Genomic DNA, 24,097 nt, shown 5'->3' with positions numbered 1-24,097 from the left:
CAGCTTCCACTGCCTAATATTGTACAGAAATCTTCTATGTGGCTATAATCATAAGAGGGAGACTATTTTACAATACTAGCTTCCAATTCCAAATGCAAAGCAAGTTAAATTAAGGTTCTAAACTCCACTTCTCCAAATCATGTTTCCTTGCAGATTATACCATATCTCCAAATGACCTACACCAATATTTCCCATGAGCTGAAAATATAATTCTGCTCATCCTTCAGGAGTCTCTAAAACAAGTAGAGTCTTGAAGTTTCAATGTCCAACATTTAAGAAGAGGGCAGAAATTATCTCCGTATTTGTCCTATAATGGGTTTCAGTTTTATAATACAATAAATCTGATAAATCTCAGGATCTGATAAATGACCAAATAAAAGGCACCATGGTACCTGCAAACATTTTCGGTCAGTCTTCCCATTTAAATCTAAAATATTCAATTCTTTTCAAGCTTTTGACAGAAAAGACATTATTCCCAAATGCAACATAATAGCACAAATGCAAATACTAATTGAGCTTCCAGAAATGTGTGTCATTAGAGATTGGATTTTATGAAAACTGACAACAAACTCTTAACCTCCCACCCTACTCCAGCATCCTGAATTAACTCACCTCTGCCAGTATAATAAATATGTTCAAAGTGCTGACAAGTCTTGAACTAATTAGCTGTCTAGTCTAAGCTCTTTAAAACTATTGTTTACCTATTTTAATCCCATTTTGCTGTCTTGCTTTCCAACCACACAGCATCTCTCCCGTACCCAAAATTCACACAAACACACACACACACTCTCTACAAACTGTCCTTTGTACCAGGTATTCAATAGGGAATCAGAGATTCATAGATCCTACACAAGCCCTTTATAAAATCACCTCCAAGATTTTGTTGACCATCCTGAGGCTTTTTCCCTAGAATGAGCTTTTTCCTAATCCAATGACTATTTATTTGTTGTCTCCTCATTCATTCATTATTTGTGTGTGTGTGTGTTGAACAAAATCCCGAGTCCTTTAGTCCAGAGAGTATGTTGGACCTGTGAAGAAAAGAAAATTACAACATGGCACCTCACTTAGAGGAGCTCACAGCCTCAGGACACAAGGCAGGGGAACTGGATAATGATCAGTAATTCTCAGGCAAATACCATGTAGCAGGAACCAACCGTACCTGTCTAAATTTGTTTTATTGTTTGGTATTCATATCAATTATTAAATACTTAGATATTTATAGGAAACCTTTTACATTTTAGCACTGACTTAGACACTAAGTGGAGAAAAACTCTGATCTTCTAGATCTTACATTATAATAGTATAGACAGACCCAATACATGACAATTAATAAATAACACAAATTCTCAAAGACAGCCCAACAAAGAGCTTAGGTGGAAAATCTAACACAGTGATAGTAGCTTTGTGTAGAGTCCTACTCTAGTTAGAATGGGTGGGGAAAGCTTCTCTGAGAAGAAAATACAGAAGCTGAGATTCAACACTGACAAAGAAACAGCAAGACAAATGGCTGGATGGCCTCTCAGAGTAGGATACAGCTGAACTTCTGTGCGGAAAAAGAATGGCATCAGATGAAGTGTCGAGAAACAAGCATATTTCAAATCAATTAGGATACTACTTAGGGCAGTTTAAATTCTGGCTCCAACTCAATGTTTCAACCCTTAGCACCAACCTTTTACAGTTTATCTTTCTAGCCACACAGACCTGCTTTTTCTCATTACTCCATCATTCCTTCTTCTATTGAATGAATACCTGAGGACCATAGTAAGGATCCTGATTTTATTCTAAATGCAGAGATACTTGAGTTTTTACATTTTTTCTCTTGTTTTAGCAATTTTTCTTAGAAAAAAAAATATTTCTTCCCACTCTACAGAACGGATTAAAAGAAAACAAGAATGAAAAGGCAAACCACCACTGACCACATACACCAACAATGATGGTCAACTAGGGTTAGGGACAGTATAGAAAGAAACATATTCCAGATATTTTAGAGATCTTAGCTATGGTTTCCTCCACATTTTTTCTCTTTCCTCAGCATTAAAAAAAGTATATAAACAATTCCTTCAGAAATCAGATGAAAGCCACCAGGAGAGTGGCACACTAGACATAAAAAAAAGTACATTCTAAGAGACTGTGCTATAGCCCAAAGATGCTATCTAATGGAAGGATGCTAGTTAACTCATTTGTTATGATAATGCTCAGATAATAAAAGAGTCACAAAAAGCCAGTCTTCTCCAGGGCAGAGGGTGAGAAGAATGGCCATCGCTCTTTTGTTTTCAAGATTACTTGATATGCATGACTAGAGAAACTCAACATCCGAGCTGCAGGGGAATGGAGACTCCTGTTAGCTGTACTTGATAAGGTTTTTCCCATGACTTCTGTTGAATGTGCTAAGGGAATCTGAGTTCCCTAAGCAGAGTCAGGCTTCCTGGATGAGGGATTGAGGCTCAAACTCACTTTCCTTTCCAGCCTTTATGTTTTCTTTGTGTTGGTCTTATAGACTAACATGGAAGAGTGATCACTAGAAGGCAAGGTGACTGAGACAGAAACAGGACTAAGGAATTACAACTTCCTCTGGAGACGAGTCCTATGGAAACCTTCATACTGGGACCGTCCAGGACCCTGAAACATAGTTGACCACATGGCTGACTGTCATCCTACTGTTATTTCCAAGTTTATTTTTCTTAGCCTCCATTCCAGGTAGGAATGGCCACCTGCACTCTGTCCCTACTCAGACTTAAGCTGGAAGTCTTCTTTTTCTCCCAAGTAAAAAAGAGATAGATGAACTTGACATGTATCTTTCCCTTGCATCGTCTTGCCTTGAATGTAGTCAAGAGAAAAACCTCAGCATTCACCTGGCATCCACAAGATAAACACCAACAGAATCCCCAGACCCAGACACTATTAAGTCACAGAATCATGACCTATAATTTCTGCAAAAAAGTAAAGTCCCATTAATTTAGGCTTCTGGAGTCAGATTACTATTATTTGTAGCCAGGGTTTATATTAATTGGTCCAAACATGCTCTGCCCTCAGAAATAAAAACCACTTAAAAAAATTAGAAAACAGGCACCTGGGTGGCTCAGTCGGTTAAATGTCCAGCTTCAACTCAGGTCAGGATCTCATGGTTTGTGGGTTCGAGGCCCGCATCAGGCTCTGTGCTGACAACTAGCTCAGAGCCTTGAGCCTGCTTCAGATTCTGTATCTCCCTCTCTCTCTGACCCTCCCTGCTCGCATTGTCTCTTTCTGTCTCTCAAAAATAAGTAAACAACATTAAAATTTTTTTAATTAGAAAAGTAAAATAAACTTTCATAATACAACCATTATTAGCATTTCCATATGCAGGCATGCCTTAGAGATTGTGGCTCCACCACCATAGGCAAATATAGCAACAGAGTCAAATGAATTTTGGGTTTCCCTGTGCATATAAAAGTTATATTTATATACTATACTATACATGTGAGATTGCATGATGCTTTTTAAAAAGTAATGTACATCTTTAATTAAATATTTTATTGCTGAAAATGCTAACCATCTGAGCTTTCATCAGGTCAACTTTTTGCTGGTGGAAGGTTCTGCCACAATGTTGATGGCTGCTGACCAGTCAGGGTGCTGGGTGCTGAAGGCTGGGGTGGCTGTGGCAATTTCTTAAAATAAGACAACAGTGACGTTTGCCACAGTGACTCTTCCTTTCATGAACAATTTCTCTTTGCTAGCATTTTACCCATGGTACAACTGCTTTTAAAATAGAAATCAATCCTTTCAACCCCTGCTGTTTTATTAACTAAGTTACCAAAATAATCTAAATCATTCATAGCCATTTCAACAATCTTCATAGCATCTTCACAAAAGAATCCATCTTAGAAGCCACCATCAGAGGGGTGGGGGCCACCAGTGTGGCTCAGTCAGTTAAGTGACTGACTTTGGCTCAGGTCATCATTTCACAGTTCATGAGTTCAAGCCCTGCATCGGGCTTTGTGCTGTCAGAACAGAACCTGCTTTGGATCCTCTGTCTCCCTCTCTCTCTATCCCTCCCCTGTTCACTCTCTCTCAAACATAAAAATAAAACATTAAAAAAAAAAGAAGAGAAAAATAAGCAACTTTCTTTGCTCACCCATACGAAGAAACTCCTCATGTGTTAATATTTTATTAGGAGATCACAGCAATTCAGTCCCATCTTCAGGCCCCACTTCTAATTCTAGTTCTTCTGCTCCTTCCATCACACCTTCAGATATTACCTCCACTGAAGTCTTGAACCCCTCAAGGTCATCCATGAGGGGTTGGAATCAATTTCTTCCAAGCTCCTGTTAATATATTTTGACCTTTCCCATGAATTATGAATGTTCATAATGGCATCTAAAATGACGAATCCTTTCCAGAAGGTTTTCAATTTACTTTGCCCAGATCCATCAGAGGAATAACCATCTATGGCATCTATTGCCTTAAAAAATTAATTTCTTAAGTAATAAGACTTGAAAGTCAAAATTACTCCTTGATCCATGAGTTACAGAATGGATGTTGTATTAGCAGGCGTGAAAACACGTGAATCTCAGTGTACAGTTCCATCAGGTGACCAGGTGCATTGTCCATGAGCAATAATATTGTGAGAAAAAAAAATTTTCCCTCTGAGCGGAAGGTCTCAACAGTGGACTTTGGAGTTTCAGTAAACCATGTTGTAAACAATGTGCTGTCATCCAGACTTTGTGGTTCTATTAATAGAACAAAGGCAGAGTAGATTTAGTGTAACTCTTAAGGGCTGTAGGATTCTTCAAAATGGGAAATGAGTACTGGCTTCAATAAAGCCACCAGATACACTAGTCCCTAACAAGAGAGTCAGCTGGTCTTTTGAAGCTCTGAAGCCAGCCGCTTACTGTTCTTTAGCTGTTAAAGTCCTAGGTGGCATCTTCTCCCAATAGAAGGCTATTTCATCTGCATTGAAAATCTATTGTTTAGCATAGCCACCTTCACGAATTGTCTTAGCCATGACTTCTGGCTAAGCTGCTGCCATTTCCACATTAGCACTTTCTGCTTCTCCTTGTCCTCTTATGTTCTGGAGATGGCTTGTGGTCTTAAATCTCAGGATCCAAACCTCTGCTGGCTTCAAAATTTTCTTCTGTAGCTTCTTCCCCTTTCTCAGTTTTCATAAGACCGAAGAGAGTCAGGCCTTGCTCTGGAGTAGGCTTTGGCTTAAGAGAATGTGGTGGCTCTTTTGAGCTTCTATTCAGAACTTCTCCATATGAGCAAGAAGGCTGTTTCTCTTAACATTCATGTGTTTGTGGGAGTAGTTACCTTCCAGAACTTTCCCTTTGCATCCACCATTTGGTGAACTACTTCACACAGATACCTAGCTTTCTGCTATCTCAGCTTTGGGTAGGCCTTTCTCACTAAACTTATCATTTCTAACGTTTGATTTCAAGTGTAAGACATGCAATTCTTTCCTTTCTTTTGTACACTTAGATAAGGCCATTGCAGGGTTATTAATTGGCCTAATTTCAATACCATTGTGTCTCAGGAAATACGGCTGCCTAAGAGAGACGGAGAGAGGCAGAGAACAGCCAGTCCATGGAGCAATCAAAACACACATAACATTTATGGATTAAGTTTGCCATCTTAGGTGGGCATAGTTCAGGGCACCAAGAACAAAATAGTAAGAAAGATCACTGATCATAGATCACAAGGCAATAATGAAAAAGTTTGAAATGCTGAGAATTACCAAAATGTGACAGACACACAAAGTGTGCAAATGCTGTTAGAAAAATGGCACTAATCAACTTGTTCAACACAAGGCTGCCAAAAACCTTCAATTTGTTAAAAAAAAAAAAAGTACAGTAAAACCTTGGATTGAGGGTAAATTGTTCTGCAAGTGCTCTGCAAGATGAGCAGACATTTCTAATAAATTTTAACTTGATAAACGATTGATGTCTTGCAGTGTAAGTAGTACATGATGCTGAGCATCACATGATCACAATGGAATCAGTGGTTCTCTGTCTCTCTCTCTCTCTCTCTCTCTGCTTGCTTGCTGCAAGATTGTGGGTGATCAGCTCATGTACTTGGAAGCTAAGTCTCAGGTTGTGGTGTTTGGCAGAAATCAGTAGCTTTTCAGAATGTTGGAAGGTGCCCACAACTGGCAGTAGGGTATTTTTTGTCACTTCAAAGCACCTATGGGCGGGCCTCTGCTTTTCCATACAAGAGTAAGCCTAGAAATGTTTGCTTCATTCTAGGTCAGGCTGCCTGCACATACAGACCCTTTCCTCTCCTGCCTTACTGCCAGTTACATTAAATACAGTAGATGACAAGAGTTTATTAACACTGCACTGTAGTCATGACCTGTTAGTGATAGTGAAAGTGATCCTGATCCTACACAATAGCCCTCCTCTCTCATTTCCCTCACACCAGCCACTAAGGTTTTCAAATGTAAATGCAGGTTACTTTGCTTATCTTTCTTTATATTTTGTATTTTCTTTATTATTTTATACTATGTAACATTATTATAGTCATTGTTATATGAATACTTTGGGGATGTGGAATGAATCACCTGAGTTTCCATTATTTCTTATGGGAAATTCCCTTTGATACACAAGTGCTTTGGATTACAAGCATGTTTTGATAAGGAAATATGCTTACAAACCAAGGTTTTCCTGCTTAGTGTCAGTGAAGTAAAATAAAGTAAAGCATAATAAAATGAGGTTTGCCTGTACTGCTATGTAGTCTTTGAAATTTACATATGCATGCCTATTTTCTTTATATAGTTGTCATTATACAAAGTCTTCCAGGTTGTAAATTTTAGTAGCTACCCTATATCCATGCATAATTATTTTACCCATATCCTTTTGTTTGACATATTGGTTTATTTTTTATTGTTACAATTTTATTAGCATATTTCTGTATATTGCATTTTTTATATTTCTTTGGGATAGACTTCCAGAAAGGGATCAAAGCAAATGAACAATTCTATGACCTACAATAAAGTCAGGTTGCTTTTGAAAAGCAATATATGAATATGCACAGCCACCAACAACATGTGAATATACCAGGTTTACTTACATTTTTTTCCCAAACTTATATTAATGTTAGGAAACAATTACTAATTTCATAGAAACAACATTATTTGTAAGTGATGATGTTTGTTCAAGACTTTCTTGGGCATTTTTCTCTTTGCTGTCTCATTCTTGCTATAAAACCAACCATTAGATTTCTATACTGTATAATCTGAAAAAGTTAATCTTCAAAATTCACCCCAACAATGATAATACCTTATATATATACATAACCTTCTGCAATCCAGAAGATGCTTTTGAGAGACGTATGATCCCTATTCCACAAAAGAATGAGGCTTCTTTCAGAAAGTGCAAGCTCAGAGACTTGCCTTATGCTGTAGAGCTAGGAAATGAAGGACTCAAGATTCTAATTTCAAGTCCATGGCTCTTGTTTTTCCATATGCCTCATTTTTATTCAATATAGGTACTAAGCAAACCTCACAATATTAACCCTGACTTGCACGACCAATCCTAAGAAGAATTAACAAAGGCTTGGGAGAAACCTTATATCACCTTTTCTTTTGTTCTGAGTATACATGATGGGCACTTGTAAGTACAATGTGAAAGACAACATAGGAAAGCTAAGAAAAACCTCAGAGCAGAGTCTTAGGAGTGGAGCAAAAGTAAATTCCATAGACAAGAGAGAATTTTGTAAACCCTAATGCAATTGAATATTTATAAAAATAGGCCAGGAGCTAAAAGAGCATAGTGGCTTTGAAAAGAGACACAGAGGAACAATAAGGAACGCCTTTAAACAGCAGTTTCCTGGTCATCCTGTAGCCCAGGCATTGAGCCAGGACTGCCGTAAAACTGAAGATGAACTCCCTGATCTTCTAGGTTATAAGTATTAGTGAGTGTGTATCAGTCAGTTAATCTGTGTTTACCAAATAGGTTATGAAGACAGTCATGGGCCACATAAGCCTGAGTACAACAATCAAGTAAGGTAATGAGATTTTATAGGAGAAAAAAAGTTAGTCTAGTAATGGAACGAAGAAACTGAAATTGGGACATTTTGTTGGTAAGGGGCAAGAAATCTAAGTTAACTTTTATCCCTGCCACTTAGATTTGGCAAGAAGCTCTGCCTCAGGTATATAAACTCTACCTTAGGACTAGCAGAAAGTGAGATTGAACACGTAAACTTAGTTCACCATATCTATTGCTTCACATGTTCTAAGAAGATGCTGTGAAAAGAAAATACTTTATATCATCCAAGAAATAACTTATGAGGCTTTAATGGAAACATCCCTTTCCCCCAGGTCTTACTCCCTTGACACCTTAATTCTGAATAAATTGACCATAAAAGCAAATCAGGACCCATGTCACCACACAAAGGACTTTCTTTTTTTTAAATTTTTTTAAAATGTTTTATTTAGTTTTGATACAGTGAGAGACAGAGCATGAGAGGGGGAGGGGCAGAGAGCAAAGGAGTCACAGAACCGGAAGCAGCTCCAGGCTCTGAGCTAGCTGTCAGCACAGAGTCCAATGTGGGGCTCGAACTCACGAATGTGAGATCTGACCTGAGCCGAAGTCAGAGGCTTAACCCACGGAGCCACCCAGGCGCCCCACAAAGGACTTTCTGAAGCAAGCTGGATGCCCTACATGAGTCAAGGGGCTTTCAATATCTATAAAAAAGGTGTTCTGTTCTTGCAAGAAGGGCTCCATACACATAGTGCAGGAGAATTCCTACTACCAGTCGGTTAGGGGAAGGACTAAGGTTTAAATGAAGTGAGAGAGGGAAAAAAATGGAAAAGCAAACAGAAAGAGATAAAACAAACGGAGGCCCTGGGGCTGGCCTCACAGTCCTGGGTGGAGGTAGGAGGTCTCGCGCAATAAAAACGTCCTGGAAGTAGAAGTCAGATGATGCATGTCTGAATTTTGTGTTCTCCGTTTATTAGTTGTATGATATTGAACCTATCACTTAATCTTTTTACCCTTAGTATTCCATCCGTAAAATGGGAAAATAACACCTTTCTCAAAGGGTTACTGGGAGAATTAAATGTGAACATGTAAACAAACAATACAAATTATTTGAACATGGTCCAAGAGGGGTAACTTTTTCTTCCTTCAAATAAAAACTCAAGTGGGAAGAAGGAATCCATAATGTAGGAGTATGAATGAGTAAGTGTGTGTGTGTGTGTGTGTGTGTGTGTGTGTGTGTGTGTGTAAAACTTAATACCCCAGATGTGTGGAGAAAATTTACTTCCTTTCCATATTGAACCTGTTCATAATAAATATTAACGTTATTTACACTAAGTATGCTTGGCACATAGTAGGTTCTAAAGATTCGCTGAATAATGACTCAAAAGCATTAAAAAATGAAGCTGAATGAATGCCAAGCTGCTAATTAGCAAACATCTAGACTTTTCGCATCAGCAGCTCTGCCGTTGAAGAGATCTGCGTTCACAGAGGACAGCTGCATCACGAGGCTACCAAGTTACTCTTTTTCTAAAGGACACGGAAAGTCAACAACTTCGGAAACTCACAAATCCACTCCCACCCCAATTTAAATCTTAGGAAATTAATAACACTTGTCTAATAGGTGAGCCTGTTTGGTAAACTACAGCTGTGTAATAAGTCATCCCAATACACAGAGACTTAAAGATTTCTTCTATCTAACCACTCTGTATTGGATGGGCTCCTTCTCCACTTCTGGTTTCCTCAATTCTGCTGAGCTGGAAAGGAAGCTGAGCTCCAAGGCCTGGGGTGGACTCACTCACACGTCTGGCAGCCGTGCTGGCTTTCAAGGACATAATACGGGGAGACAGGTCCATGTTCCTCTGTGTATCCTCCAGTTAGATGGGCTTCCTTTCACAGGTGGGAAAATGGAAGCTATACCATTCCTCTTACAGTCTATCAAAGCAAGTCACAAATCCAGTCTAGTTTCAAAGAGTAAAAGAACAGACTCTACTTCTTCATGGAAGTTACAGAGCAAAAGGCCGTATGTGCCAGGATACATGGACTTTGTGGCCATGTTTTATCTTTATACAGAAAAAGTACAAATGTAGCCCATTTACTTACCACGAGGGCTAGATGCATGTTTCTGCTGGGCTGTTTGCACCAGAAGATGGTCTGTGTTAAATTTAGTACATCCTAGGTACAGGGTAAAGCACAAAGAAATTCTAAACCCACAAAACTAAAACTAAGGCAAGAATGACATCACATTGACCATCTGATCAAAGCCCAGGAAAAAGGAAATGTTTAGAAAGACAGAAAAGAATGCAGGCAATTAGAGTAGGCCATTATTTTAATTATGAAGATCTAGGCTTGCAAGCCATAATTTTAGCAGAAAGCATGCTGTGAATATGACCATATGGTTGGTAGACTGTAAGTCCTCTGAAACATGACACATATTTTCTAAATCCCAGCTCAGACAGTTACTAGATGTTGAGTTTCTTAACCTCTCTAGGCCTCAGTTTCCCTATCTGTAAATGAAATGTAATTGTATTATTACCTATATATGCCTGTACTAAGAATTACACAAGAAACATGTGCACCCGTCACTGACATAGAATATTCAATAAGTGGTGGAAATAAATGAAATCTACAACCATGCAATTACCTGATTTCTACTTATAAATTCTATTAAAGTCTATTCTGAAACTATTAAAACCCTAGATTTAATTAAATGGAGTATTGCTCTTTGAGCTCTAAAACATTGAGATTTTAGAATCCCAAAGACATTGATAGATAACTTCCCTTTTATTTTTGTCCTCAAAATAAGTTTATTGAGAGAATTTGGGGAGGAGGGTCCTTCCCCCTGAGAATATGTGAAGAATGACTTCTAAGAAAAATTTAGATAAAAGTACTGTAACCGAGAACATTCCAAGGTGATAATACCTATTGATGTGTTCAGGATAAGCATATAATGAAACTTAACTAAATGTAGCACCACATCTACTTTAGTATAATAGCATAACTGTAACACAAAATTCAAATTAAGTAGAAACATAAAAGTGCTTTGGGGAACCTCAAATAAGCTTCCATTCATTGTTCTCTGTTATAAGACTGAGAATCAGAGGGGAGGCGATGGAACTGAACAGTCCATATATACACAGAGATCCATAATGTACACATTTTTACAGATTTCAGAATAACGTTAGCAACTTGACCTACTGTAATGCGTGTGCGCATGTGTGAGTGAGGTAGGTACTACTATCGTTTATGCTTCCTTCAAGTTTTGTCTTTCCTTTATATCAGCTTTGCTCTCTTAGTAGTCATTTTCTCTACTTTACTCCTTCACTAATTGGGCAAATGTGATAATTTGTAAAGGGTCTCCAACTCATTAGTGTAATTTAGTCAGGTTATACTGTATTTCACCAGACACACCAACCAGGCTCCCGCACACATCTGTTTTTAGAGCTCTATTTCATAACCATCCACAATATTTCTGCTTTAAAATTGAGAAATGATTGCTCCTTAATCAGCTATTTGTTATACTGAGCTATATAAATATATGCAGTGTCATCCATAAATAATTTTAGGGTAGAACATAGTAACAATTAACATTTGCATAGAGCTTTAAAGTTTACAAAGCTTTTTCTTATATACCCAAACACAAAACCCCATGCATTCCCCTCTGAAAGAAGGGATCACTTCTTTTTTAAATGACTTCAAAGGCAGCATACCATGACATTTCTACACATAGACACTTGCTTCATCCAGATCTGCTACGTGACCTTGGCCATTTATTTAACCTCTCTTAGCTTAAATGTTTCATTCTTTAAAGTTTATTTGTATTTAGTTTGAGAGAGAGATAGAGAGCACGTGGGGGAGGGGCAGAGACAGAGGGAGGGAAAGAGAATCCCAAGTAGACTCCACACCATCAGTACAGAGCATAACTATGAGATCATGACCTGAGCCAAAATCCAGAGTAGAACACTTAACTGACTGAGCCATCCAGGTGCTCCAAGTGTTTCCTTCATTAAAATGTGCACAATATCTACTTCAGTTTCTTTCTTGGGGATGGAGGGAAAGTCAAAATTGTGGAAATGGATATAAAGTTCTAGACACATAGTAAATGCTGAATAAATGCTGGCTATTTTCACGATCCCAATTTGGCAAGGTAAGAATGTTACCCTTTTTTTTAAAGTAGCTTACATCAAATGACATAAAAAGGAGATAGCTGGCAAATATGTAACCAAATATGTAACCAGGGTTTTCGGGTTGGGAAGATTTGGAGTCATTACGCAATGGCAGCATCTGCGCCTCATGCCCACCAGCCAGGGGCTGCAGGGTTGAACACTGCTCCCCAGTATCACAGGCTGTGGGGCGAGGGGGGCACGTGGAAGCAATGCCTTCTAATCTGAAACCCTGGGTTGCTTACAACTGTGGAACTGTGTAGAACAGAGACAGGAACAAAGGATACAGATTTGTAAGTAAAGATGTTACCGAAAAGGAGCAGGGCCTGAGGTAGAGGCTGGAAAGCTTGGATCTGGAGTATGAGACATTTAAAAAGATGGAGAGAAGGAAGCAGGAAATTGGGAAGTCCTAGCAAGCTGGCAGCTGGGAGGTCTGAGTCAATGGCAGAAATAGGAGCTGTTGCCGGACAGGATTTTCTTGCATCCTCTGTGGCCTCCACTTGGCAAGAAGGCTAGGGGAACAGGAGACCGGAGTACAGAAAGATTTCCTTAGGCCGTGGACCCTCAAATCACTAACCACTATGGCAGGTGGCACAGGCGAGTAAAACAGACATGGAAGAGGGCAGAGTTTTCTGGAGCATTATTCAAACCTCAGATACGAAGAGGAAATTAACCCTTTTCCCATTTTTGAATTTCCTATCTCTGCTCTCATCACAGGGGAGAATCAAAGGGTTATTTAACCACAAGCCTGGCAGGTGACTCTCTACTGTCCCCACAGAGATTGAAGGTAATGACCAAAGAATCAATTTGATTAGTGGCTTCCTCTTGGCAAAACCCTCTACTTTCTTGTTCTTTATTCCTTCTTCCCTGCTCTCCCCTCCCAGTAAATGGCATGATCAGAATCAGAGTGGAATAGCTTCTAAGTGGTCTGCCTTTTGCTTCTCCTGGATCCTTACCTTAGATCCAGGCCCTAAGCCAAGAAAAATGGCATCCTATGAAACTGCCTGGCAAATGTTTTGGTTTACTGTTGTGGAAGGATCAGGCCCCTGGCTTGAGAAAGAAACGGCCATCTACTGCAGCAGCAAAGTCTTTCTCCTATCTCTAAGAATCCCAAAGTAGCAAACTTGACTGACGTCCGGAAGGTCAGAGAACATACTTTCCTCTATCAACTCTTCATGCTTGTGTTAAGTGCCATTCCATTCTGAGCTGGCAGTTCACAGACATGTTTCTCTCTACAACATACCATTAGAGAAGTCTGGGCCATCTGTCTGTCCGACAGACCATCTGTATAAAGCACTAGCTCCCTTTCCAGAAAATAGAAAAGGGACATACTCAGATCTCTATAAGGAAGAGAAAGTAAGGATGCCAGATAGGAATCTTTGCATCTATCTTTGCTTCCAAGCTCTCTTTTTGGCGATCACTGGAGAAAAGATTCCAGGAAAATGAAGGTTAAAAAAAAGTTACAGCAAATGATTTTTACCTAAAAGAGTACAGAGCAGTTTGAAAGGCAGTAGGGGAAAATACAGAACACCGTATGGCTTTATGGGTTTGCAAGGAAAAGATCATACCGGGAGGAACCATGTCCCCTGGACTCTGCAGTCAGGGCCGCGTAGGCACACATCATACTAGACATGTGACTCTTTACCTAAGCAAATCACACGTCGTCTGAGGCTGAGTGTCCTCATAAGTACCCTGAGAATCATCATACTTCCCTTCCACAACTAAAGTTCCCTGCATTCCACCTGGGATACCACAGTGTTACACACATGATAGCTACTGGGTTAATTTTATGATTCTTTATTCTAGGCCTTCTCCAGGACTCACCCCATATCTTTATTCTTATCCACCTATTTGTTGATGACATTTCCTTCCCCTATTCACAGTCAAGCCCTCATCTCTTCCATTTCCTCTTCGGAAAAACTGGGTTTAGTCCTAAATAGAAGCAACAAGTTCAGCTTTTTTCCTTAAACTTCCCCAATCACAAAGTCCCCAGTGATAACTGTATTCTGTAAATCATTCACAGTGACTCCATTTTTCGGTTCTGAACCCTATGCTGCCTTGGTTAGCAAACTAATTTGATTCTTGCTAATATAACATTAACAATAGTTTATTAACATATCTGAGGGGAAAAACACCATTTGTTTACAACTTTGTGTTCCATACTATACCAGAAATAATAGTGAAGCTGATAAGAAACACTTCAATAAATGATACCAGTGAAATGGCCACAGAACCAAAAGGATATTATCCACAAGAACATTCATTCATAGACATTGCTGATTTGCTCAAGCAAAAGCAATCTTAATCCAGATCTATGTCATAGTTCTGAGATTCAGGAGTAGAAATGTGTGTGTTGGGGGGGGGAGTACCAGTAAAATGAGTCTTGGGGGGAAGAAAACATATGCCAGATAGAAAAAACAGAATTGCACTTAGTGAAAGCTTAGAAAAAAATCCACCAGTGCCTATTGTGATGGCAGAAATAAAAATCCAACTTGAAGGAGCAAACACACATCCTACGAAATCATGGCAGTAAGGCCAGATAGGTCAAAGAAGTAGAAAGGGATAAAGGAGGTAGCATCCAGCAGATGAACACAAGTGCTCAGCCATCTGTGAACAAGACAGACCCTAGTTCATCAAAGTATTTGCAGTCAAGAGACACCCAGAAAAACTTACTACTTGTATATATACTCTTACTTGGGGCACTGAAATCAGAACAGGTTAACTGATAAAATGTTTAATATTTAATATAGTCCACGTTCTTCGGTAGAGGAAAGATCCTGAGCAAAAGTCACATATAAACATGACTTTCCTTTAGAAGATGTGTGAGTGGAATTTTTTCTTGGGTTTATCTATCTCCTTGGTATGTTTATCACTATACATACGGAATGTTTCCAACAGAAATAAATTAGCACATTCAGCCACTGTTTGTATTACTAATCAGTCATTTTCAGGTACAACTTTACCTTTATTAAAGTGATTGTTTAAATCGCTTGTACTTCATACTTATTTTTATTGTTATGCAAACATTTGTCTCAATTTGTATAAAAAAAAAACCTTTTCTTTACTGACACATTTCTTCCACATTAAGTATCTACAAGGTTCCTAGCATGTCTGATCAAAAGTTTTAATTCCAATCATACTTTCCAAAAAAGTATACCCTGAACCATTGTATGCGTACTTAGTCCTTGCTTCTGGGACTTATTATGCACATCACGAATATAAAAATCAAGCTGTCCTACATAAAGAATTTAAATCTCCTATCCTGAAATGGCTTACCAAACACAGAGAATTCTGGTTTGCTTAAATATATATATATAAATATATACACATATATAAATATAACTATATATACGTATATATAAATATAAATATATATATACACGTATATATAACTATATATATACACACACACATACACACACACACACACACACACACACATATATGGAGCATCTAGAACACCAAAAACTGATTTAAAAAATATCTACACTTTATACGAAGGATAGAGAAATTTTACAGGGATGAGAGAAAAGGCAGAGTTGAAATTTTCTTTGTTTCTGTGAGAGCATAAAGTAAAAAGATGGTTACCTCCTCTCTATCAAAAAAGCTTTCAAAATGTGACCCTTTTTCCTGTTTACAGTCAAGCGTGTGCTACATTCCCAAGTTCACAGAATTTTAGGATTGAACGACAGATAAAATTCCTTAGCACATGAAATTCTGACTTGGTTCTCTGTTTCTCTAGTCTCCTTGAATGCCCTGCACCAAATCACTCTTTTTCCATCAGCATGTTCCCCACTGACATCAATATCTGAAAGATAATTTTCCTCCTCTCGTTCATATTTTTATGGCCAGGAATAGATATTCATGTTTCTGTTCACTCATGTGAGGTAACAATTTGTATAACTTCTGGCACCATGGAGTACAAGGCTTATATACAAATAGAGATTTCTAAATTATCATATTAATACTAGTAATTATTATAATTAAAATATATAATATTTATGTTGAGAGAAAGAGAGAGCACGGGACCAACAGAAAGAGGAAAAGCGAAAGAATCCCTAGTAGGCTTCTCGCTGTCAATGCAGAGCCCAACACAGGGCTCAAACCTATGAACCAGGAGATAATGACCTGAGTAGATATCAAGAGTTGGATGCTTAACTTACTAAGCTACCCAGGCATTCCATGATTTATCTTTTATTGAAGAGAACTAAATCCCAATATCTATTCTCAGTCTCTTTTAAGTATTATTTTTCTTAATCTTTTTACAACAACCTTGCAAGGAAAGAAAAAAGGTACAAAAGGAATCCACAATAAGTTACTAGAGAGACGCTAAGAGACACGACCCATAAATTGCATTCATCAATTATTGCCCAATGCTACTTAGGATTTATTGTTACAGAGAAGACCCTCATTACTTTGTCCCACATCCCATAACTCCAGTTACTTTTGCCAATATGCTACATGACACCAAACGTTCTAATAAGATTTACGGAACTGCCAAAGTTGGGCTCTTCCTCAAAGCACTGAGGATGTACTATTATCAGGAACCCAGTGGTTCAGGAGGTGAGCCTTCAGGATCCCTTAAAACAGAGACTACGTCTTTCCACCAATAGAATGAGCTCTGTTGTGGCAATGACATTATCTGATTTGCATTTAGAGAAGGCTTACTCTGGACTCTCCATATTCAAGGATTTATATGAAGAAGCACTGGGTTTACAACCTACAAATTTTTTTTAAAAAGGATATATATCCTATATATATCCTTATGAATACATAGAAGAAATATACACAAGCTTTGAAGTCAGTCTGAATATTGGACAATGGAATGAGTCACTTTTTGTTTCATTTGTAATATGGGAATCTTACCTTACCTTTGTTTTGGAAGTATAAATAATATAGCCTGCAACACAGCACAGCAACTGGCACTTAGAACACCTTTGTTGACTATGAGAGAATTAGTTATAATTTTGATACCATCTCTATGTGTGTATCTGCAGTATATTACTCAGGGAAGTTAGTTCAGTGCACTCCTCTAACCACAAATCCTGATGCTCAAGGCTGCGGCTGAGAATTATAAACTTGCATGTATGAGTTTAACCAACAAACATCCCTCCTCCCTTTCTTACTCTACTAGATTTGGACTTTAAGAAACCTGCCTTAAACTGCAGGAAACGTGGTTCTTGTCTTCCTTTTCGGCAAGCCATAAAACAGGCTCCATCCATTCATTTTACGGATAGAAAAACTCACAATCTGAAGGACAAAATCCTGCTCCCTCCGTGCCTAGGGAAAGGCTGACTTTGCAGAACAGAAATACCTGGGTCAAGTGGTACCAGGCATGCAGAGTTAGCAAAGCAGAATTGAACTCATCACTGACAGCTCAGTTCAGTTACAACAGGAATGAGGATTTTTACATCTTTTGCAATATGTTCTTGAACTAAATAAAGGTCATACACAATGACATAGTCCCACATAGGTCATCTTCTTGCAGAGGAATCTTAACCCTGTTTTACTATTAAGTGCAAATTCCAGGGGACAGCCTGGAAACTGCAGCATGCCCCATCCAAATGCAGGAAGTGCGGCAAAGAAGCATGAGCAGAGAGAGGTCTACATCCCCCACAGTGGTGATCACAGTGCTTGTACCTGGTAGATGTTTAATAAATATGCGCCCTTGTATTGATTGTGAACAAAACAAGGCGTTAGGTAAAGAGCAATGTTAACACCACTTGCTGACATGTGAACTGTGTTTCTGCAACCACATATGGATGGGTGCACATGATTCTCGCTACTTACATTCAGTATCATTTTGGAAGTTCTGAGCATAAGTGAGGTGACATCTGGAAAGGGCACTCTGGTTGCTCTGAGAAAGGATCTGATGAAATCATGGTACATGAAATGAGCTAATTTACAGAAATATAACTTTCTCTCTCCCGTGTTACTTAGCTCTCAAATTACATTTGGGGCTTTTGCCTACCCACATAAGTTACATAAATACACTAAATTAGAGTGGTCTTCCTAATTCTTAAGCCAGATGAAGAAGGGGGAAAAATATACTTGAAACTTTAGAGTTTCAGTTTTGTGTTAAGGATTTTACCAATACTATACAGCTGACCCTTCAACAACATAGGTTTGACCAGTGTAGAGACCTGCTTATCCATGTTTTGCAGTGCATAAACAGATCTTCCCTATGATTCTCTTAAAAAGATTTTTCTCTAGCTTACTTTATTGTAATAATACCATATAAAATGCATACTACAAATATGTTAATTGATTACGTTACCAGTAAGGATTTGGTCAACAGATAGTAAGCTATATGTTTTGGAGGAGTCAAAGCTATAGGAGATTTTCTACTGCCTGGAGGCTGGCACCCTAACCCCTACATTGTTCAAGGCTCAAGTACATATACACTCATTTATTCACTCATGCAGAGGCCCACTGAATGATTGATTTCCCTATTTTACAGATTGGATAACTGAAGCTCTGAGAGATTAGGTATCCAGTCTCAAGTCTGTCCAACTTCAAAGTCAATGTCCATCACTACCATATTTTCTTGTCATAAGGATCTCTCACTCAGCCCTTTAATTCTCGTTTATCTGTCCCCCAAACATAACTCCGTGTGACAATCATCATGACTTATGTTATCATTATAAGTAAATATCCTATGGATACAACTCACAAGTTTAAATCAAATTCTAATCAACAAATTTTTTATGGAATAGACCTCTCTAGAGTCCACAAACCCTGTGATGATCTGTGTATTCCTCCAGAAGAGACTGGATGTCCAAGTCTTTCCTGGATATCCAATGACAATGGATTCGGATCATCACATTTTCTATTTTTCATGAATCTGAAGTTATACTTCCTATAGGTTGGTCAATTACTTGCACAAGTATACACGCCCATGTGCACAGGCATGCACACCTACACAAACCCAAAACCAAGAGTGTTCCACAGAAATTACTGACATGAGGTAGAGTCATTTGTGAAACACTCAAATTTTAATACCACAAATACTGGTCACCCATTATAAAGATAAGTTCTGCTTAATCAATTTGAAAATCATATTGAAGAAACTATTTTGCAAAGTCTTAAACCATATATGAAGCCATCATTTCCATAGTACATTACATTTCCATTGCAATGTATTGATCATTTTATATTTTATATTTCAATATATGTATATCTATAACACTTCACCATAATCCTCATGATGCACTATAAAGATGTTAATTTCTTTTTTTTTATGTTTTATTTATTTTTGATACAGAGAGAGACAAAGCATGAGAGGGGGAGGGTCAGAGAGAGAAGGAGACACAGAACCAGAAGCAGGCTCCAGGCTCTGAGCTACTGGTCAGCACAGAGCCCGACGTGGGGCTCCAACTCACGAACGTGAGATCTGACCTGAGCCGAAGCCGGAGGCTTAACCGACTGAGCCACCCAGGCGCCCCAAGATGTTCATTTCTAAACTGTGTAGGAAGAATGACCAGAGTTCTGAGGCTTTCGGTGACTTTTGGACCATCAAGCACACCATCTATGCTCCACTGGCACCTAAGCCTCTATCCTTCTCCTGATTCGAATCCCCGTCTCCACGGAACACCACTTGCACTGGGGACTACTGAGGAGTCCCAAATGGGGATTCAGATAAATTGAGTGAATTGATTTAGTCCACTGCAAAGTCCCTGTTCCATCTGCACTTTAATTAACCCATCTCTTCCTTTGCAATTTAATGAAGGACCCGGAGAAGTCCTTAGGTGATGAAGAATAAAAGCAAGAATACACAAACATGCATCTCTCCTCAGAGACTAGATCTTCTTCATCTCAAGAGTCTGCATTTTCTGCTGTAGGCTGATGCTCTAGCCGATTAGCATTAGTCCCAATGTCAGCATCAGTTTGCGGAGCTAACACACAGCTCCAGGCTGTTGTAATGACTCAGCAATCAAAACTTCAAGTTCAGTTCGCCTGGTCCTCACCCACCTCCAGGGCCCAAGCTGCAAGAGCTCCCTTTTGCTCTTCAATTTACGGGGTGATCTTTCTGGCTTCCTTTAAAGGTTCTCAGTAGCTGACTTTCCAGCTGTCAGCTCTGTTTGTTACAGAAGGAAAGAGCCATTCATGTGTTAAGTGCCCTAGGTCTTAAAAAACATAGAAACACACTGAAGAATGTTGGGCCTGGTGTGTTCACTTGAGCCAAGACCTAAAGAAAGGCTGGCTAACTGACTGGAACTAAATTATAGAAAAGGGATTGGAATTTCCTTTATTCTCTCTCAGATAAACTCAAGGCATCCCTTTGCCAATTATTTATTTTTAAAAAATAATAACTCTGCATATAGTCCTTCTTCCAGGAAGTCCAACCTTGTCTTGGTCAACTGACTTATTACCTATACTGAAACAAAAAGTTCTCTCCCTCCCTTTTCCTTTTTGAACTCACTCAGCAAAGAAGAGACCCAGTTAAACTAAAATTTAAACAAAACAAAACAAAACACCACTTTCTATCACAAAACAAATCCAGAAGAGACAAAAGAAAGCCATGCATCTGGAGCCTGTTCGGATTGAAAGCTGTTTACCTTTGCTCTGACCTGAGCCAATAACGATGCAAAGTTACAACGGCTCCAACACCATCAGGAAACCTTGACACAGAAGGGAGAGGCTTTGCTCACTGCAGAAGCTGTAATCAGAAAACCCTGAGTTGGCTTGCACCACACTTCTATTATTAGCTTAAAATAAGTGATAATGAAAGTGTTGCTATTGCTAAAGATTCACTCATTACAATTATTAAATCTCAAATACACAAAAGCCAAGATGTTATCCTGATTATTTTTAAGATGGTGTTGAGAATAATCTTCCATTTCTTTTTTTTTTTTAACCAACACCACAAGTCTAAATATACCCACCCTGGTTGAAAATGGGAATGGGAGGGGGGAAAAGTCAGAGTTAAATAGCCTCAATAAGAAGAGGCACTTATTTGCCAACTTCCAAAACAGCATTTTCAAAGGGCTTCTCTTTACTCAGAACAGTCCCTACACAACATAGGAGACGTAGCATGCTGCCCCTCTGCACCCGGTACTGGCCACAACTGTGTGTTCACGAAGAGCTGCCCGACGTAAGAAATGGGGACGGTCCAGGCAGAGTGTGGGCAACTCCAATCCCCCACCTGCCCCATCAAGGCTCTGCACGGTCCTCCGAACAGTACTCGGTGTTTCTGGTGTAGGTACAGCGCTCGCCTTCGGGTTTCACGAGTCCCAGGTTGTTTGCTCCACAAAGAAAATGAAATTTTAGCTGGAGTTTCTCCTAGGTTTCAAGTCATTTAAAAATGAAAAAAAAAAAAAACCCCTTCTGATAAAAGAAATGTAACTGGAATCTAGGAGTAACAGATGAAAATATCTGGAGCAGAAATAGTTGACAAGAATGACAGATCATAAATTATGCTGACAAGAGACAGTTTTCCCATAGAATCTTTACCAAGTGCACTGAGTGGAGGAAGTGTCACCTGGGGTACGGGACATCTTTTAACAGCTGCCTTCCTTAAATGGTTTCTTTAATACCACTTTGCAAAAATATCAGATAGAAGGGATGGTCCATGGTAATACCAGGGTATAATCTCATCTAAGTTTTTTTTTTTTCTTTTTAGTTCTGAACTGGGGGGTGAGGGGGAATCCTTGTTAGAGAAAATAGTCTTAATATTTCAAGTATGAGGTCCGACATCCCTCAGCTTTGGATGCCCCGGTAAATCTCTGACTCCCCAATGGTCTCTGAATAAAGCTCATATTACAATTTGCATCATCTCCCTTTCTATACAGAGACATCCACACTTAGAGAAACACCTATGTGTGCTCTCCTTTCTGCCTAGTTAACATACTGTCAGCTTTTCCATGAAAATGTTCACAGTAACAGTTCAAGTTGGCCAACATTCCATGAAATATCATGGTTCCTTTTAGGATAAACTATCCCTATATATACATATAGACTGAGGAAGACTGAAGCTCTGTTGCTTCTATCTGGAGGGGTCTCAGCAGTTTAGAAATATATTTACAAGTGATTCTCACGTCTTCGGAGAAGCGAAGTGATGCCAGTGCACAGATAAAAATACCTACAGATACAGGAACACAGACGCTAACACATGGTAAAATGCTATTTGGCTTTAATTAAGTAACCTCTGGATGGAAATAGGTAAAATACTATTTTCATTTCACTTTGAAGGAAACGGAAAGGAAAAAAAAAAAAGAAAAGAAGAGGCGCCGCTAAACCGCTAACCACCAGGAAACACTAAAGGAGCCTGAGTTAGGGAAGATGTTAGACTAAAGTCACCTGAATTCCTGATACCGCCTGCTTGCGTTTACAGCCAAGAGTAGACAATTAAGAGCAATTTGCACCGCACTCTCTTCTCTAGGGACCACGTAGGGTAAGGGGATGTTCCAAAATGAGAGACACTAGTCTTAATCAGGGGACAGAGCATTCAGAAAGGTTAATGAGATGCAATCACAAGAGAATCAGTGCAAAAAAGGAGGTTCAAAACATTAAACAATTTCCACTTTGTTCTCATTTGTTCCAATTAAGAGCTGTTGAAACAGCTTCTCTGTATTCCATACATTTGCTACTATGCAGAGCAGATTTAACTAATCCAGAAAAAAATACGTGCTTTAGGGGGAAAAAGTCTACTATTAAGTTATCATAAAAGTCCAGATTACGCCCCCAACCCCCACCTTCAGTCTCTGAGCCAGACACACTTTTGCCTCTTACTCGGAGCCCCTGCCAGTAGCTTTTCTGATTTCTGCCCCTCAAATTTAAAGAGTATTTCAGGGAGGGAGAAGGCTGGGTTTCTTCCCCAGATTTCATAGAAGCAGAATTCACTGTGAAAATGTTAAATAAATAAAAGGAAGAGGACTGGGGAATGGTTATACAAATGGAAATAATCTCCTTGGCATGAAAATAGCCCAAAATGCCACACACTGAGTTCTTCTGAGCATTACAGGCTCTAAAAACGCACTTATAAACTGCATATGGATTTCCAAAAACAAACAGGAAAGCACAAGCAAGAAACCAAGGACTAAGATCTAAGGAGTCCCGTGACTTACCTTCTTTATGGATCCTCAAAGTTCACCAAGGAAAAATTTAAAATCCTCTAGCTTATCTTGCACTACTATTTTCTTCTTTGTTTCTTCTAAGTCACATAGAAGAGAAATAATCAGTTTTCAAAGGTTCCATTTATCTGATCTTCCAGCACCAGCAAAAAACGTGTCCAAGAGACTCCGTCAAAAAGTAAGCCAAAAACTCATCAAAGGCAAAAAGAGAAAGGGGGGCTGGCGGGAGGCAGGGGATGGTGAAGGCTGGGGGCTACAGACTGAGTCCAAGTGCCCAGAGAATATTTTCACGCTGTTGAAATCTCCTACTGTACGATATACCTGCTTTGGTTGTCACACAAACACACACACACACACTCACGGACACTCACACATCCCCTCTCACGCAAAAGCAGGCACCCACACTCACACACACAAACACACACACACACACGCACGCACGCACACACACACACACACACACACACACACACACCAGTGTAATGAAAACTGTCAGTTGTAACCTCCAATAGCTGCTGTGTGCTGCAGATGGTTCAGCTCACTGCTACCTTCCCAGATCGGTGTAGGATCAAAAGAACATCCAAAATCAGGGGGGCCCCCAGGACAAGGTAGATTCCGGATCCCTCTCCCCCAGGCAGATTCATCAAGCCAGAAGCGGGTCAGTCACAGAGGTGTCTGCTTGCAGGGAGCCCCGGATTATGGCAAGGTTATTAATCTTGATGCGCTGCATCCCCTACCCCCCGCATTCGGCAGCCTGCATTGAGATCATTGCCAGAGCTGTGTCTGTCCCTGTTCCACTGCATTTTGCTCAGCCCTCTGATGCTGCAAGTGAGACACGGTGGAGGCAAGAATACTAATAAGGTGGTTAGCTACAGTTTCTCCAAGGCAGTCGGCATGCAGTATACAGTAAATG

General features: G+C 39.3%; 2 protein-coding genes across 2 annotated transcripts in view; both read right to left on the bottom strand.

The window, feature by feature from the left end:
* Positions 1-13,849, bottom strand: part of LOC115272475 (60S acidic ribosomal protein P0-like) — a 95,831-nt gene extending 81,982 nt beyond the window's left edge. The window contains exons 1-5 of the mRNA XM_029915545.1: positions 13,758-13,849; positions 13,356-13,452; positions 12,423-12,624; positions 12,132-12,295; positions 10,053-10,124 (exon numbers count right to left, since the gene is read on the bottom strand). Of these exons, the coding sequence (XP_029771405.1) occupies positions 10,053-10,124; positions 12,132-12,295; positions 12,423-12,624; positions 13,356-13,452; positions 13,758-13,849 (627 nt within the window). The remainder of the gene's footprint in view (positions 1-10,052; positions 10,125-12,131; positions 12,296-12,422; positions 12,625-13,355; positions 13,453-13,757) is intronic.
* LRRC4C (leucine rich repeat containing 4C) overlaps positions 1-23,486 on the bottom strand; it is a 1,176,981-nt gene extending 1,153,495 nt beyond the window's left edge. The window contains exon 1 of the mRNA XM_029914596.1: positions 23,179-23,486. The gene's annotated coding sequence lies outside the window, so the exon portion shown is untranslated. The remainder of the gene's footprint in view (positions 1-23,178) is intronic.
* Positions 23,487-24,097: the final 611 nt, after the last annotated feature.

This window comes from Suricata suricatta, chromosome 11 (assembly GCF_006229205.1).
Source record: "Suricata suricatta isolate VVHF042 chromosome 11, meerkat_22Aug2017_6uvM2_HiC, whole genome shotgun sequence".
Lineage (NCBI taxonomy): Eukaryota > Metazoa > Chordata > Mammalia > Carnivora > Herpestidae > Suricata > Suricata suricatta.
This window is presented reverse-complemented; position numbering and strand designations above follow the sequence as displayed.